Below are 13,912 nucleotides of genomic sequence, written 5' to 3'. Positions count from 1 at the left end.
GTGCAACACTGTTTATTGTAGCATAAACATAAAAACGCCAAGTTACACACTCACATTTGGGTAGATCAAAACAGGCTGTCACACCACTAAGTATGGGTGCACTCTGCATAACATGGTGTACCAAGATGGCGCTCCGCCAGAAGTGGGTCACCACGTCGCATCTACGCTTTGCGTCACTTACACGTGACTTTCTCAGGATCCTGAGGAAAATGGCTAATTGGGCCCAATTTGGACATTTTCACGTAGAGGTGTACTCACTTTTGTTGCCAGCGGTTTAGACATTAATGGCTGTGTATTGAGTTATTTTGAGGGGACAGCAAATTTACACTGTTATACAAGCTGTACACTCACTACTTTACATTGTAGCAAAGTGTCATTTCTTCAGTGTTGTTACATGAAAAGATAGAATAAAATATTTACAAAAATGTGAGGGGTGTACTCACTTCTGTGAGATACTGTATAATATATATATATGTATATATACACACACATACATACACATATATATATATATATATATATATATATTATATACACACACATACATACACATATATATATATATATATATATATATATATATATATATATATATATATACATACATATATACATATACACACACACACGGGTTGGACAAAAAAAAAAAAAAAGGATAAAAACACTACATGATTTGCAGGTGTGAAATTGATGACATGCGTCGCATTGAAAGCGAAAGTGATATAACATTCTTTTGCTTCCACTGTGAGATGAGACAACTAGCTAACAGGTAGGAAGCCTCACTTTCATCATTTACTGCATCCGCTGCTAGTAATACAGAGTTATGTCAGAGCTTACTGAGCTTTAAAGAGGGCAAATTGTCGGTGCCCGCTTAGCTGGTGTCTGTAATTGAAGTTGCCAATTTATTTGCTGTGTTGCGAGGTACAGTATCAAAGGTTATGACGGCATACAGTTTTCAGGAAACCGTTGTCTGATAAGCATAAGCGCGGTCAGCATGGTCATCTGACCAAAAGAGACAAAAAGGATGTTGATCAGGATTGTGACCCAGAAAAAGAAAACAACTGCTGCAAAAGTGACTGCAGAGCTCAATCTCAGTCTTCATGGAACTATTTATTTATTGTAATGCTTTATATTGCCTCCAGTCTATCAGCCTCCAGCTTCTCTGGGTTCAGATGCTGATTTCCCCTGCACAGAGCCCTTAAAGTGATTGTAAACTTTTTTTTAAACACGCTTGTAATACTTACCAGCTCTGCAATGGTTTTGCACAAAGCAGATTCACTTCTTCTGGGGTGCTCGCTAGAACTTCTGGCTCCAGTGCCCCTATAGCAAGCCACATAGTATAGTGTGCCCCTAGAATCACTCACTTCCTTCTCCTGCCCAGGACTACATGTCCCATGAGGCATTCATTCTCATACATTCTCAGGCACTTATTGACATGTACAAACGGTGTACTGAGCTGTGTGTGCTGCACTGTATTTTCTGATATGTAAACAAATAATGCATTTTGTAAGCAGGCCAACTAATCAGCTGGCCAACTAATCAATTTTGAAAATAGTTGACAATTTATTATAGTCGATTAGTTGTTTCATCCCTAATGTGGAGAAGGTGGGGTCTTGAGCAAGCATTTTGCACTGGGCTCCAGTCATAAAAGCTGGTTTAGATACAAACCCACAATTCTAATGTACTGTGAGCTAGAAGACTTTCTTTGTTAAACACCTAAAATTATAAAACATATGCTGTGGGGAAAAAAAAACAAAAACAGAAATTTTTTGAAAATCAGTTAATCAGATTTCAATATTGGGACATGCACCTTCTGAAGGTGGCTTATATTAAAGTGTTTGTAACCTTTAAAAATAAATTAAAAATAATAATAACATTATATATTTTTTTAATACTTTTAAATGTATTTCTATTTTTTTTTTGTTTTTTTAAGTCACTAAATTTAATTGTAGTGGCAGTGCTTCTTGATTACCTGGTTGATCTTGCCAGTTCCCTTCTTTCTGGTAATAAAGTGATCACACTAATTATGGAAGCCAATCCACGCAAGCGTGGTCAGTTTACATCCTCTGTCATCCTGCTGTTAGACAAAGGCATGCTGTGCAAGCAAAGTCCCTCATGATTATAACATTGCCCTGCCTCCCCACAATTTCCAACTGTGAAAGTAGCTTAGTCTCTTCCTCATCCTTGACATACTGTAGAGGGAAGAGACAAACTAGGTGATTATTACCATATAACTATCTCGTGCACGTGTGCATGGAAACCAATCAGCTTACAGGTTTTATTGCTAAAGCTTAATTAAACAAGCTGAGGTTAAAAGCGGATTGGCTACCATGCACAGGTGAATGAGATTCTGAGTGAATCAGCGTTAGTAAATAAACGCCACTGTGCATTCCAATACAATACATCCTCGATTATTGTATTGTGCTGTTAACGTGTGATTTTCTGGCATCCATCTAGCCACCAAACATCTCCCAATTTTATGCATTAATGGCCATTAATTGCCTAGGAGACAGTCTGTTCAGGCATCTTGTGCTTTGGTCTGGCAACTGTAACCTGTCTTTAAAAGAATTAACTAGAGCTCCGATTGTAATAATAGTGAAACTTCTATCATCCCCAATCATGCCTCCCTTTCACTCAGAGATTACTTTATGCCCATTCTTGGTAATCTAATGTATACAAAATGCGCTTTCACACAAGCAAATGGCAAGTGTGGGCCAACATCTAATTGTTGTCTAAGTCAAATGTCAAAATGAAACCAGGTCTCTCCAAAGTGAATTAAATGAATTACTATGGAAAAAAACATCAAATAAGTCATTGCAGGTCCTACCACCTTAAAGTTAGCATTTAGTAGATGCTCCATTGGCAGTAATTAAAGTGAATGTTAACCCAACATTTCATATTTCTAATTTGTGCCTATTGTACCATGTACCTGTATGAAAAAGTATCCTGTCCTCTTTGCATTGATTCATTTGTGTGAAATACCTGCTAATTCTGCCAGCCCCCCCATGCTTTCCTAGTTAAAACTGATCACGCCAGGCATGGAAGAAGATACTTCTCTTTGTGGACAGTTTTCTTCCTTGCATCCTACTTGGGAGCACAGCCTTACATGTACTCCAGACTGTGCTAACAGGCCCCCCCTGCACATCTCCTCATTGGGAAGATCAGTGTACTGCTGCTTCTCTGCCTCCTGCTGAGATGCCCGTTGGCAGTCTGTACCCCCACCTCTCTAGAGCTCCACTCTAGACAGGAAACGTGACCTCCATTTTTTTTTTTTGCTTTTTAAATCAACTTTAACACAACAAACAACCAATAGACATAATCATTCTGAAACAAGACATATGCTAACGTAATGAATCAGCTTATTTAACCTTATAAATGAAAATAAAACATAATACACTGGGAATGAACATTAATCCCTTCCCAATGATGACAGAATTATTCCATCAAGATTTTTCAAATGGCTCGCGACGGGTGACAGAATAATTCTGTCATCTGGTAAAATTAACCCTTGATCACTGTGTATGACATACCCTGTAAATCAGGACAAATGAAGGATTTTTTTTCAATTACTTTTCTTTAGCTGCAGTAATTATACACACTTTATTGCTACCTAAATTGTGAAAAAAAAATGTCAACATTTTTTCTGGCCTTAGGCTACTTAAAATTTTTCTGAAGCTGAATCACTAAGGGGTTAAGAGCAAGAAAGCATGAAAAATGTTTAGTTTTCAGAATTATTGTGTCTATTGGTTGTTCATTACATTAAAGTTGATTAAGAATCTTTGTCTCATTTTTTTACATCACAGAAACCTGACATATATATATATATATATATATATATATATATATATATATATATATATATATATATATATACACACACACACATTATATATATATATATATATACACATATATATATACATATATACACACACACACACACACACACACACACACACACATATATATATATATATATATACACACACATACATACATATAAATAAATACAAACAAAAAAAAACAAAAGAAAAAAAACATACCAGTAAGTTTTGTTTAAAAAGTAAAAAAAAAAAAAGGCTTAATGCATTTCTAAAAATACACAAAATATAACTGGATATTAATATTTATAGGTAGTAGTACCTAGTTGATCCAGGGATTATCTAATTGCCTCCAATTCCCCTCACTGGAGTAAAGTGGATCATGCTTTATTGGGGCTTTTTGCCTTCCTTTGTATGAGCTGCGGGTATAGCATTGTTTACCTGGAGGTTTTCTATTTTTCTTTTTTTTTTTCTAGTGGTTGAACTAAATGGACTTGTGTCTTTTTTCAGCCCAACTATGTAATTGAAAAACAAAAAGTGTAAATTCAGCCAAAAGAATGTTTGAATTTTCTCTCTACTGACAACATTCTAGAACAGAGCATATGCAAAACAATCCAGTATTGCCACCTGCTGGTAACCAATCATTGAGGTTTGTTGTGATTTGTAGAAAGTAACCAACTTATCTCTAAAATAAATGACATCAAAGATTGTCAAACAAACAAGTAAAATAGCAAAAGCAAATAAATTATGCTGAGCATTCTTAAAGCGGAGCTCCACCTAAAAGGAGAAGTTCCGCTTTAAGCCTTTGTCCCCGGCTCCCCATTAAGGATTGGCACCTTTGAGGAGCGGGTACCCGAATTTGACAGGTACCCACTCCCACTTGCCTAGTCAGTCGGAAGTTGTCCTCTCCCCCCCTCCCTCCCCGTAGTCTTCTGGGACACGTGACAGGTCCCAGAAGACTACAGAGCCATTCACAAAGTGCAGCGCTTCTCGCGCATGCGCAGCAGGCACCCGGCAGTGAAGCTGCAAACTGTCACAACCGGGTGCCCACACTGAAGTCAGCAGATACAGTTTTTCTAGCTGCTGACTTTTATTTTTTGTTTTTCCAGGTGGCTTTAAATACAAAAGCTCTCCTCAGACACATTCAACCACTGACAACAAAGCACTCCCCTCCTACATACTAAGAAAATACACATGCTTTTAGTCCTTGTGTGCAACGGCTCCTGACCAGCATTTGTGAAGCTGTACTTGAAGGTATCTGTCTGACTTCTGATTCTCAAGCCTATATCCATGAACCTTTAACGCCCATTTAAAGTGTTACTAAATCCACAACAATAAAATCAGCCTGTAAATGCAGAAAAGCATGCTTGTTATACTCACTGTGGAACTGAAAGCAGAGCTCCACCCAAAAGGGGAAGTTCCGCTTTAAGGACTGCTCCCCCGCTCTCATTAAGGATTGACACCTTTGGGGAGTGTGGGGGAACAGGGAACGCATACCCGAATTTGACAGGTACCCGCTCCCACCACAGAAGGTGTCCTCCCTCCCTGTAGTCTTTTGGGACACGTGACAGGTCCCAGAAGAATACAGGACCATTCATGAAGCACAGCGCTACTCGCACATGTGCAGGGGGTACCCGGCTGTGAAGCCGCAAGCTATCACAGCCAGGTGCCCACACTGAAGATGCCGGCCTCCTGGAATACAGGACGGCCGGTGAAACGAGCTGCAGGGGACACGCCGCAGGACCGAGGGACAGGTAAGTGGCTGTTTTTTTAAAAGTCAGCAGCTGCAATTTTGGAGCTGCTTTTTTTTTTTTTATAGGTCGAGTGGAACTCCGCTTTAAGGGGTTAATCCTTCGCATTGTGTAAAAAGGATGTTTGATCCAATCTTCTCTGATCCTCCCCTTCTAGTGTCTCTACTGTCTTCTACTGCTAGAAGAGAGTCTTGCAGGCAAGTTGCACATGCTTAGTTTGCAGTCTATTGCTAGAAAGTTGTTTTTTTTTTTTTTTTTAAATTGGGAGAGTGCATGTGATCAGCACAGGGCGAATCAGCACTGTCCAGACAGAGGGTCAGGGGTCCTGCAGCCTTATAGGTCAATCAGGGGAGAATGAAAAAACTCCTCCTACAAGCTTTAACCAGTGCTCTGCTGGACACTGATAGAAGTCAGAAGAATGCTCTAAATGCTGATGAGAAAAGGTATTCAGCAGTTTGTATATACTAAAATAACTGCATTTACATGATCTGTGTACTGTGGAAGACTGGATATAGTGAATGAAGGGGCCTTGGTTTAGTAACACTTTAAATCCTGGTGTGTTGTGCCAATGTGTGTTTCTTCATGGGCTGTGTTAAGGCAGCTCATTCATTTGAATTGGTAACACACCAAAATGACCAAATAGACATGCAGCATTTTGTGGTGCCCTGCAATGCACCTTTGTTGCCTTAGTGTGTTAGGGTGCCCTTGAAAATGAATGGTAACATGAATTGCCAAAATGCCATCCCAGCAGAAAATTGTGTTTTGGCCCTTATTGACATTATGATCAAAAGCACATTGCGCCTAATGCTCAATTTTCACTCCATCTCTCATCAGTGTCCTGCTATTTCATTCACCTTCGAAAACATACATGGGCCTAATTGTTATTGGATGTCTTTCAAGGTACAGAACAACATTAAATGCTATCCATCATGTCTGTACATCAGCACGCCCTAACACAAGGTCTTTTCAAATCCTTAAGCCAATGCAAAATATTTGGAGTATGCGTTTTGTAACCTATAGCTGAACTCCAGGAAAACTTAAAAACTACCACTGAATTGGGGCTCCTCCCTGCACTGCAAGGATTAAATGTTCATTATTGTTTAAAGCATTAATAACAACTTTATTCCTTGCTTTCCCAGCACAGTCCTCTCTGATCCTGCATGTTGTGGGCATCCCTCCATAAGTCCTCACTTACAATGCAGGACTGCTGTTCCTGCAATGTATGTGATGACAGGGTAGGACTGTTGGATGGCGCATCAAAGGGAAGCTTTTACAAGGGACCAGTTGTAGAGAAAGGAGAAAGCCTGTATGAGTGAGGAATAAGGCAAATAAAACCACTGTTTAAAAAGTACCCTTGACACAAGTGAGCATTTAACCCTTGTCCCATTAATGAAGATTTCCTCTCATCTTTGAAGTTGATCTGGATCAGCCAGAACGTGAATAAATATTTAGAGACAAAGGCATCTATTAACAGTGAAATCATTTAAAACTTTACCATTTTACATACTTGGCTACAGTTGGGCTTTATGGATTTACAGTGTTACACTCTGCTACCACTATTTATGGAATATGCTATATGTGGTCTACTACATTAATAGCATACAAAAAAAAATGCTCTTTAGGATATGTCATACAAAACACATTTCTGCTCATTTCAAAATTATTATGAACACTTACCGGCATGGTTTTGTCACCAAAGAAGTATGTTTTGGAAAATCCTTCTTTTTCAAGAATTCCCAGACAGTAAGTCTTGTCCCAGCCATTAGGGAACACATCAAAGCTAATCTGTCCACCTGTTTATAAGAAATATTTCTTTAACCACTTGCCTACAGGGCCAATTCTGATATTTCTCTCTTACATGTAAAAATCTATTTTTTTTTTGCTAGAAAATGAATTAAAACCCCAAAACATTATATTTTTTAAGCAGAGGCCATATAAAATAAAATAAAATAATGACTGTTGCATTTTTTTAATGTCACACGGTAGCTGCACAGTGTTTTCTCAAATGCAAATTTCTTTTGTGATAAAATACAGGTTACCAGTTTAGAGTTACATAGGGGGTCTGGCTTTAGAAGTATTACTCTAACTCTGAAGTTTGCAGCAATATCTCACCTGTGATGCCATCACTGTTTACACATCTGTGTGGGACCGACACAAGCATTCACCTATGCGCATGAGCACAGGGAGACGCATGGCGCTCTAAATTTTTTTTTTTACATTTTATTTATTGTTACACTGTACCTTTTTTTTGGATCACTTTTATTGCTATAAAAAACAGGATGAACAACATCCCTTGTGATAGCATGGGCCTTGACAGGTCCTCTTTATGGAGAGATCTGGGATCTATTAGAACCCAGATCTCTCCTCTGGCCTTCAATGCCGCCGATCAGACACAGATTGATCTGATCGGCTGCTTCACTGGCCGCTAACTAGCTAGTAAACACAGAACCGAAACCGGAAGTGACCAAATCCTTGTCGCTTCCGGTTTCTGATGTAACACAGTGGGAGAAACAACATCAGCTCCTCCCACTGTGTCTTTACCAGGCTACTCGATCACACAGGAGGGCCTGGTACAGAGTGCAGGAAGGTGATGGGACCCCCTTCTGTCATCTGTAAAGGTAACCCTGCGGCTGCATAGCCACTCAGATTACTTTTCCGTAAAAGAGAATCGCCTACTTGACTAAATTTTACCAGATCACGGTTATAGCCTCAACCATGCTCCCGGTATAACCACTTCAATACCAGCCTATATATATATATATATATACACATACATACATACATACATATACACATATATATACACACACACACACACACACACACACACACACATACACGTAAGATGGTGTGGACGGGATTAAACAAAAAAAAAGAAACCACATTAATAACATTCGATTAAAATGTCTCCATGTTAGGATTTGGAAAGAAATGTGCAAGCAATCAGACTCTCTATATCAAGCAACAGAAAGTACAAGCAGGCACAGAATTAGGAGGCTTTTAGTTACAAGCTAAAAGCCTCCATTTATTTTTTCTTATGCATAAGGTTTAGTGTTTTTATCAGATTCTCACAAAATATAGCTGAGTTGCAAGTAAGTTGGTGAACTTGTCAGGCACTAACACAGCCAATTAATATTAATGTGTAATATTTTTAATACAATCGTGTTCACTACTGCTTTTTTATTTGGGTAATTAAGAAACAGCGATTAATATTTTATTCCACATTCAGACAGCAGGATCAGTTTTAGTCTGTTTACAGAACTCAAAAACTCAAGCTAAAATTATCAATTAAAAACTTTGCATGATGATGCCTAATGAATGGGAATGTCCATCAACTGGGTCCTCCATACTGTAAATTTTTCTTCTGTGTGTTTCATATGAATCTTTTCTACAGTGGACCAGTAATGAGGTCACAAATTGTTGACATACATTACCTATTGAAAATGTTAAACCCTTCCCTTGAAATTCCTTCCGTAAATCCGCCACAAACTTCTCTCTAAACTGTTCCTTCTGTAAAGAAGAAAAAATGTAATAGCAGTAGCAATGGCACTCAAAAGAGGAGTAGATACATACTGATATATACAGTTGCAAGAAAAAGTATGTGAACCCCTTGGGAGTACGTGGAGTTTTGCATGAATTGGGCATAAAATGTGCTCTGAACGTCATCTAAGTCACAACAATAGAAGAACACAGTCTGGTGAACATAATACTACACAAACATTAGATGTTGCCATGGTTTAATTGCACATAACATGTAAACATTCACAGTGCAGGGAGGAAAAAGTATGTGAACCTTTGGACTTAATAACTGGTTGACCCTCCTTTTGGCAGCAATAACCTCAACCAAACGTTTCCTATAGTTGCAGATCAGACCTGCACAACGATCTGGAGTAATTTTGGACCACTCCTCTTCACAAAACTGTTTCAGTGTAGCAATATTCTTGGGATGTCTGGTGTGAATCGCTCTCTTAAGGTTGCTGATATAACAAAATGCCTTGTTTTTATTTGCTCATTGTGAGTGTGATTTTAAGGGGGGTTGGTTTGGCAATAAATTTGTTGGATGATACTGCACTATGGCGAGTATTTTCTTTACCCACATGTGCTAATCTGGATATGAGAGGATCTTCTCTGGAGTTTGTTTGGTGATATGCTGGATACATAGTAGTATGCTGAGTAATTACCAACACATGAGGATCGTCCTTTGAGGTCTGTTTGGTGAATGCTGGATATATACTAACATGCTGGTAAATTACTAGCACATGGTGAGTGTGCATTCTGATGGGGTGTTTTTGAGCACTGAATACCACATTGCTTATGAAGGAGGAGCTCATTACTTCATTTACTGAGGATCATGTTTATATGGACTTTTCTGAATGGACTATATTGAGATTCCCTATTTATTGATTTTTTTGTTTGCACTATTAATATGCACTTATTTGGTGGTGGTTATATTTAGTTGTGCGATTTGGTTTGCGCTATTATTTGTGATGTGTATTTTTCACATTTTTATTATTTTGAGTTTTTATTAATAGCAGCATCCAGTGAGTGTATTTCCTCTCTTTATTACATTGGCGTAATGATGTTGGTATAATAGAACTGTTGTATTTATTGGAACATTTCTTTGGTAACTAACTTTTTAGTGATTGGAAGTGGTTAATAATGAACAGAAAATTGAACAGAATTCGGTTCAAGACAGGACCCTGGGGCACAGCACTCACAACTTTAGACCATTTAGAGAATGAGTCATTTGTCACCACTTTCTGGACCCATTCAACCTATCCATGTATATTTTCAACAATTCTAACACAACTTTTTTATAAATTAAGTTGTGCCTTTAGGAGGCACAATTTCACTTGTAAATTATAGATAAACTACGTCCACTGAACTTCCCCCGATTTCTCACTCCTCACTTCTTCATTGTACTATAACTGGTTGATCTGACAAGAAGTCTTTCAGAAATCCATGCTGGTTGTTACTTATAATACCATTATTGCTGACAAATTTCTATACAGTCCCTTACTATCCCCTAAAATATCTTACACACTATTGATGTTAGGCTGACATATTAATTTATTCATTTTTTTCTATTGGCTGATCTTGCGTCTTGTTTTAAGCCAGCTATGTAACTATGAATAAATGCAGAATCAAGAAGCAGTGGAATGACTACACAAAGCACACAAAAAAATGTCATCCTTCATTTCTACAATTACCCCTTATAGAAGTCATGGCAACATCTCTTGCTCTCACAAACACACATTGGCAAAAGGAAGACAGAGCTTGATGGGAAAGTGAAAAAAAACTGTCAGACTTATTAATGAGACCAGGATCAGGTCAGATTTCTTAAATGCACAGCTGTTTATTTGTATCTGTGTATGAGACCTCACTTTCTGCAGCATTAGGCAGAAAAAAGAAAAGTTTGGTACTACGCTGCAAGAGTAAGGATCTTAGATCAAAAACTATATGCAAAGACAAAAAGAGGGGTATATGGCACAATGAGCAAGGTCTGAAAACTGATGTAATAAGTTCAGCAAAAAGCACAAATTCAATTGAAACATCTGGAGTGACTTCTTGCTGGCCTCAAACACTTGATGTGGCTCTGGGTGAACAGATAGAGAGAGGAGAAGGCACGATTTAAGTCTTAGATCATGCACTCTTCTCTTTATCTGCAAGAACAATATGCACTGGGTGCACATCATGTTGTCAGAAGCCATTGATCAGTGCTGAACACAATAGGGATTTGATATATGGCACAATTTACTGCAAGTCAGAAAGAAAGTTTAATAGCATTATATTAATATCATTGACATTATAGATTACCCTACTACAGAGCCCACCCACCCCCATTTTATTTATATATATATATATATATATATATAAAAATAAAAAAGTGAACTGAATAAACATTTTTCCTGAAGCAAGAATTGTTTGCTGGTTCAGATATCAAGTCAATTATTTCTTCTGGGGTGTCCAACTTTACAAGAAGCTAGAAGGTTCAATCACCCACTAGTATGCTCTATTACAGAGACTCAGTTTGATGTACGTTAACCACTTGCCTTCCGGGCACTTTTACCCCCTTCCTGCCCAGGCCAATTCTCAGCTTTCAGCGCTGTTGCACTTTGAATGACAATTGCGTAGTCATGCAACACTGTACCCATATGACATTTTTATAATTTGTTTTACACGAAGAGCTTTTTTTTGGTGGTATTTAATCACCACTGGGTTTTTTATTCTTTGCACTATAAATGAAAAAAACAGCAAAAAAAAAAGTTTCTTTGTTTCTATTATAAAATTTTGCAAATAGGTAAATTTTCTTCTTCACTGATCTGCGTTGATGAGGCCGCACTAATAGGCAGCACTGATGAGGTGAACCTGGTGGGAATTGATGAGGAGGCACTGAGAATGCTGCACTGATGGGCACTGATGGGTGCCACTGATGGGCACTTGGGGCTGCACTGATAATCAGGGCACCGATAAACAGTGCCTTGATTATCAGTGCAGATGTCCTCTGTGACACTTGTTGGTTATCGGCAGTACTTTCCTCATGCTGTGACAGCGTGGGGAAAGTGCTGCCGATAACCGGCAACTGTATTTACTTTGTGATCAACTGTGTCATTGGATACAGCTGATTACGTGGTAAAAGGCCGCTGTGATTGGCCTTTTACCTTGTCATGTGATCAGCTGTGTCCATCCTAACCCTCTTGTATTGAACTGTATCGTTGCTGTATTGTCTCCCTTCATATTGTAAAACGCTGAGCAAACTGTTGGCGCTATATAAATCCTGTATAATAATAGGACACAGAGATCCCAGACAGCGCCGGGTGCGCATTCTGGGAGGACGTCATATGACTCCCTCATAGAACTGGGCAACCATGCGGTAGCCGTCATTCGGCTATAGCCCGGTTGTCAAGTAGTTAAGGGTAGAAATGTAATTGTCAACAATGGCGGCACAAAATTGTTAAATGAATACATGTAAATCCTGTATGTGATGCATTTGTTTTTCAACTTATATGTATACAATACTGTGACAATATTCAAACAAGATACTATTCCATGTACCTTATCCAGTTCAAAGAATTCAATGCGTTCTTCCTGGGTACAGTTTCTTCCAATGGGAGAGACATTTAGCATCCCATTTCTAAACTCTATAAAAGTGCCCCTGAAATCACAGATAAACAGAAAATCTCTAGCAAAATAATAATAATATTAACTATATAATATTAAAGTAGAACTTTAGTCAGAAAATTAAGTCCTGCCAGATCACTTAGGGATGGCCCCTTTTCCAGGTATAGCTATGTAAAACATTAAAAAGATGTGCCTTCACTGTTTACAATCCAGTAATACAAGGTCTCAAGCTGCTCTGCACATGTCCACTTGCTCTCTATTGTTTGGCACTGCACCGAATTTGTAGAGGACAATCTGCTGACAGCCTAAGAATTTACTGCTGCTCAGGGGCTCTGGGCTTCAGCAAAGTGCCAGCCTTCAGTAAAAAGAAACACAAATTATGCTGAAGGCAATAGAAGTGCAGGCAGATGTTCTTTAGTAACATGGTACATGTTACACCCTAAATACAGGTGTAGCATATAAAATGTTACTAAAGATGAACTTATCGCTCCAACTTAAAGGACGTATATCCTGAGGTTGTATACAGTAGAAGATTGCCGACAGCTTGGAAAGCGCTTACAAAATGGAGGTAGACAAAGTTACAATACAATTCAATACAAGGGGAGTCAGAGGGCCCTACTTGTGATAGCTCACAAACTAAAACGGAGGGTCAAGTAATACAAAAGGTAATAATTATAAGAGATAAGCTGATGGAGGAAGTAAAAGTACAATTTAATAGTTAAAAGCAGGATAGGCCTTCTTGAAGAGATGGGTTTACATGGATCATCAAAAGGCCAAAGACAGTAGTAGATAGTCCGACAGGTTAGAGTAAGGAGTTCTAGAAAATTGGAGGAGGCACCAAGGGAGCCAAAGAGGAGGTCTTGGAGGGAAGAAAAAGGCTTGATTGGTATTCCCAGACAAGGTTTTTGATGTACAGTAGCTCAGGGCAGAGTTGTGGATGGATTTGTAGGTTGCAGTTAGTATTTTGAATTGTATTTAATGATGAACAGTAGCCAGTGGAGGGATTGGCAGAGAGAGTTAGTGGATGCTGAACTGAAAACTTTTTTGCCCTGAATAGGCAAATCACAGATTTGACTGAAGTATACACTTTGTTTCACTTAATCAGCACAAATGTACTCCTCACATCTGTACCAGCTTGGAAGAGAAGGGCAAATGTGAAAAGGACATAACTGAATTAAATCAGATTTAAACACAACTTTGACATTGATGCATTCACAT

General features: G+C 38.5%; 1 protein-coding gene across 2 annotated transcripts in view; it reads right to left on the bottom strand.

The window, feature by feature from the left end:
• The window catches only part of PMM2 (phosphomannomutase 2), a 31,198-nt gene that overhangs the window by 8,078 nt on the left and 9,208 nt on the right, over window positions 1-13,912 (bottom strand). For both annotated transcript variants that reach the window (XM_089692129.1, XM_089692137.1), the window contains exons 5-7: window positions 12,629-12,728; window positions 9,007-9,082; window positions 7,250-7,365 (exon numbers count right to left, since the gene is read on the bottom strand). In XM_089692129.1, coding sequence (XP_089548255.1) covers window positions 7,250-7,365; window positions 9,007-9,082; window positions 12,629-12,728 — 292 coding nt within the window. The remainder of the gene's footprint in view (window positions 1-7,249; window positions 7,366-9,006; window positions 9,083-12,628; window positions 12,729-13,912) is intronic.

This window comes from Staurois parvus, unplaced genomic scaffold (assembly GCF_062004578.1).
Source record: "Staurois parvus isolate SC_StPar_1 unplaced genomic scaffold, SC_StPar_1.0 ptg000022l, whole genome shotgun sequence".
Classification (NCBI taxonomy): Eukaryota; Metazoa; Chordata; class Amphibia; order Anura; family Ranidae; genus Staurois; species Staurois parvus.
Note: the sequence above shows the minus strand (reverse complement) of the source record. Positions and strands in the feature narration are given on the sequence as shown.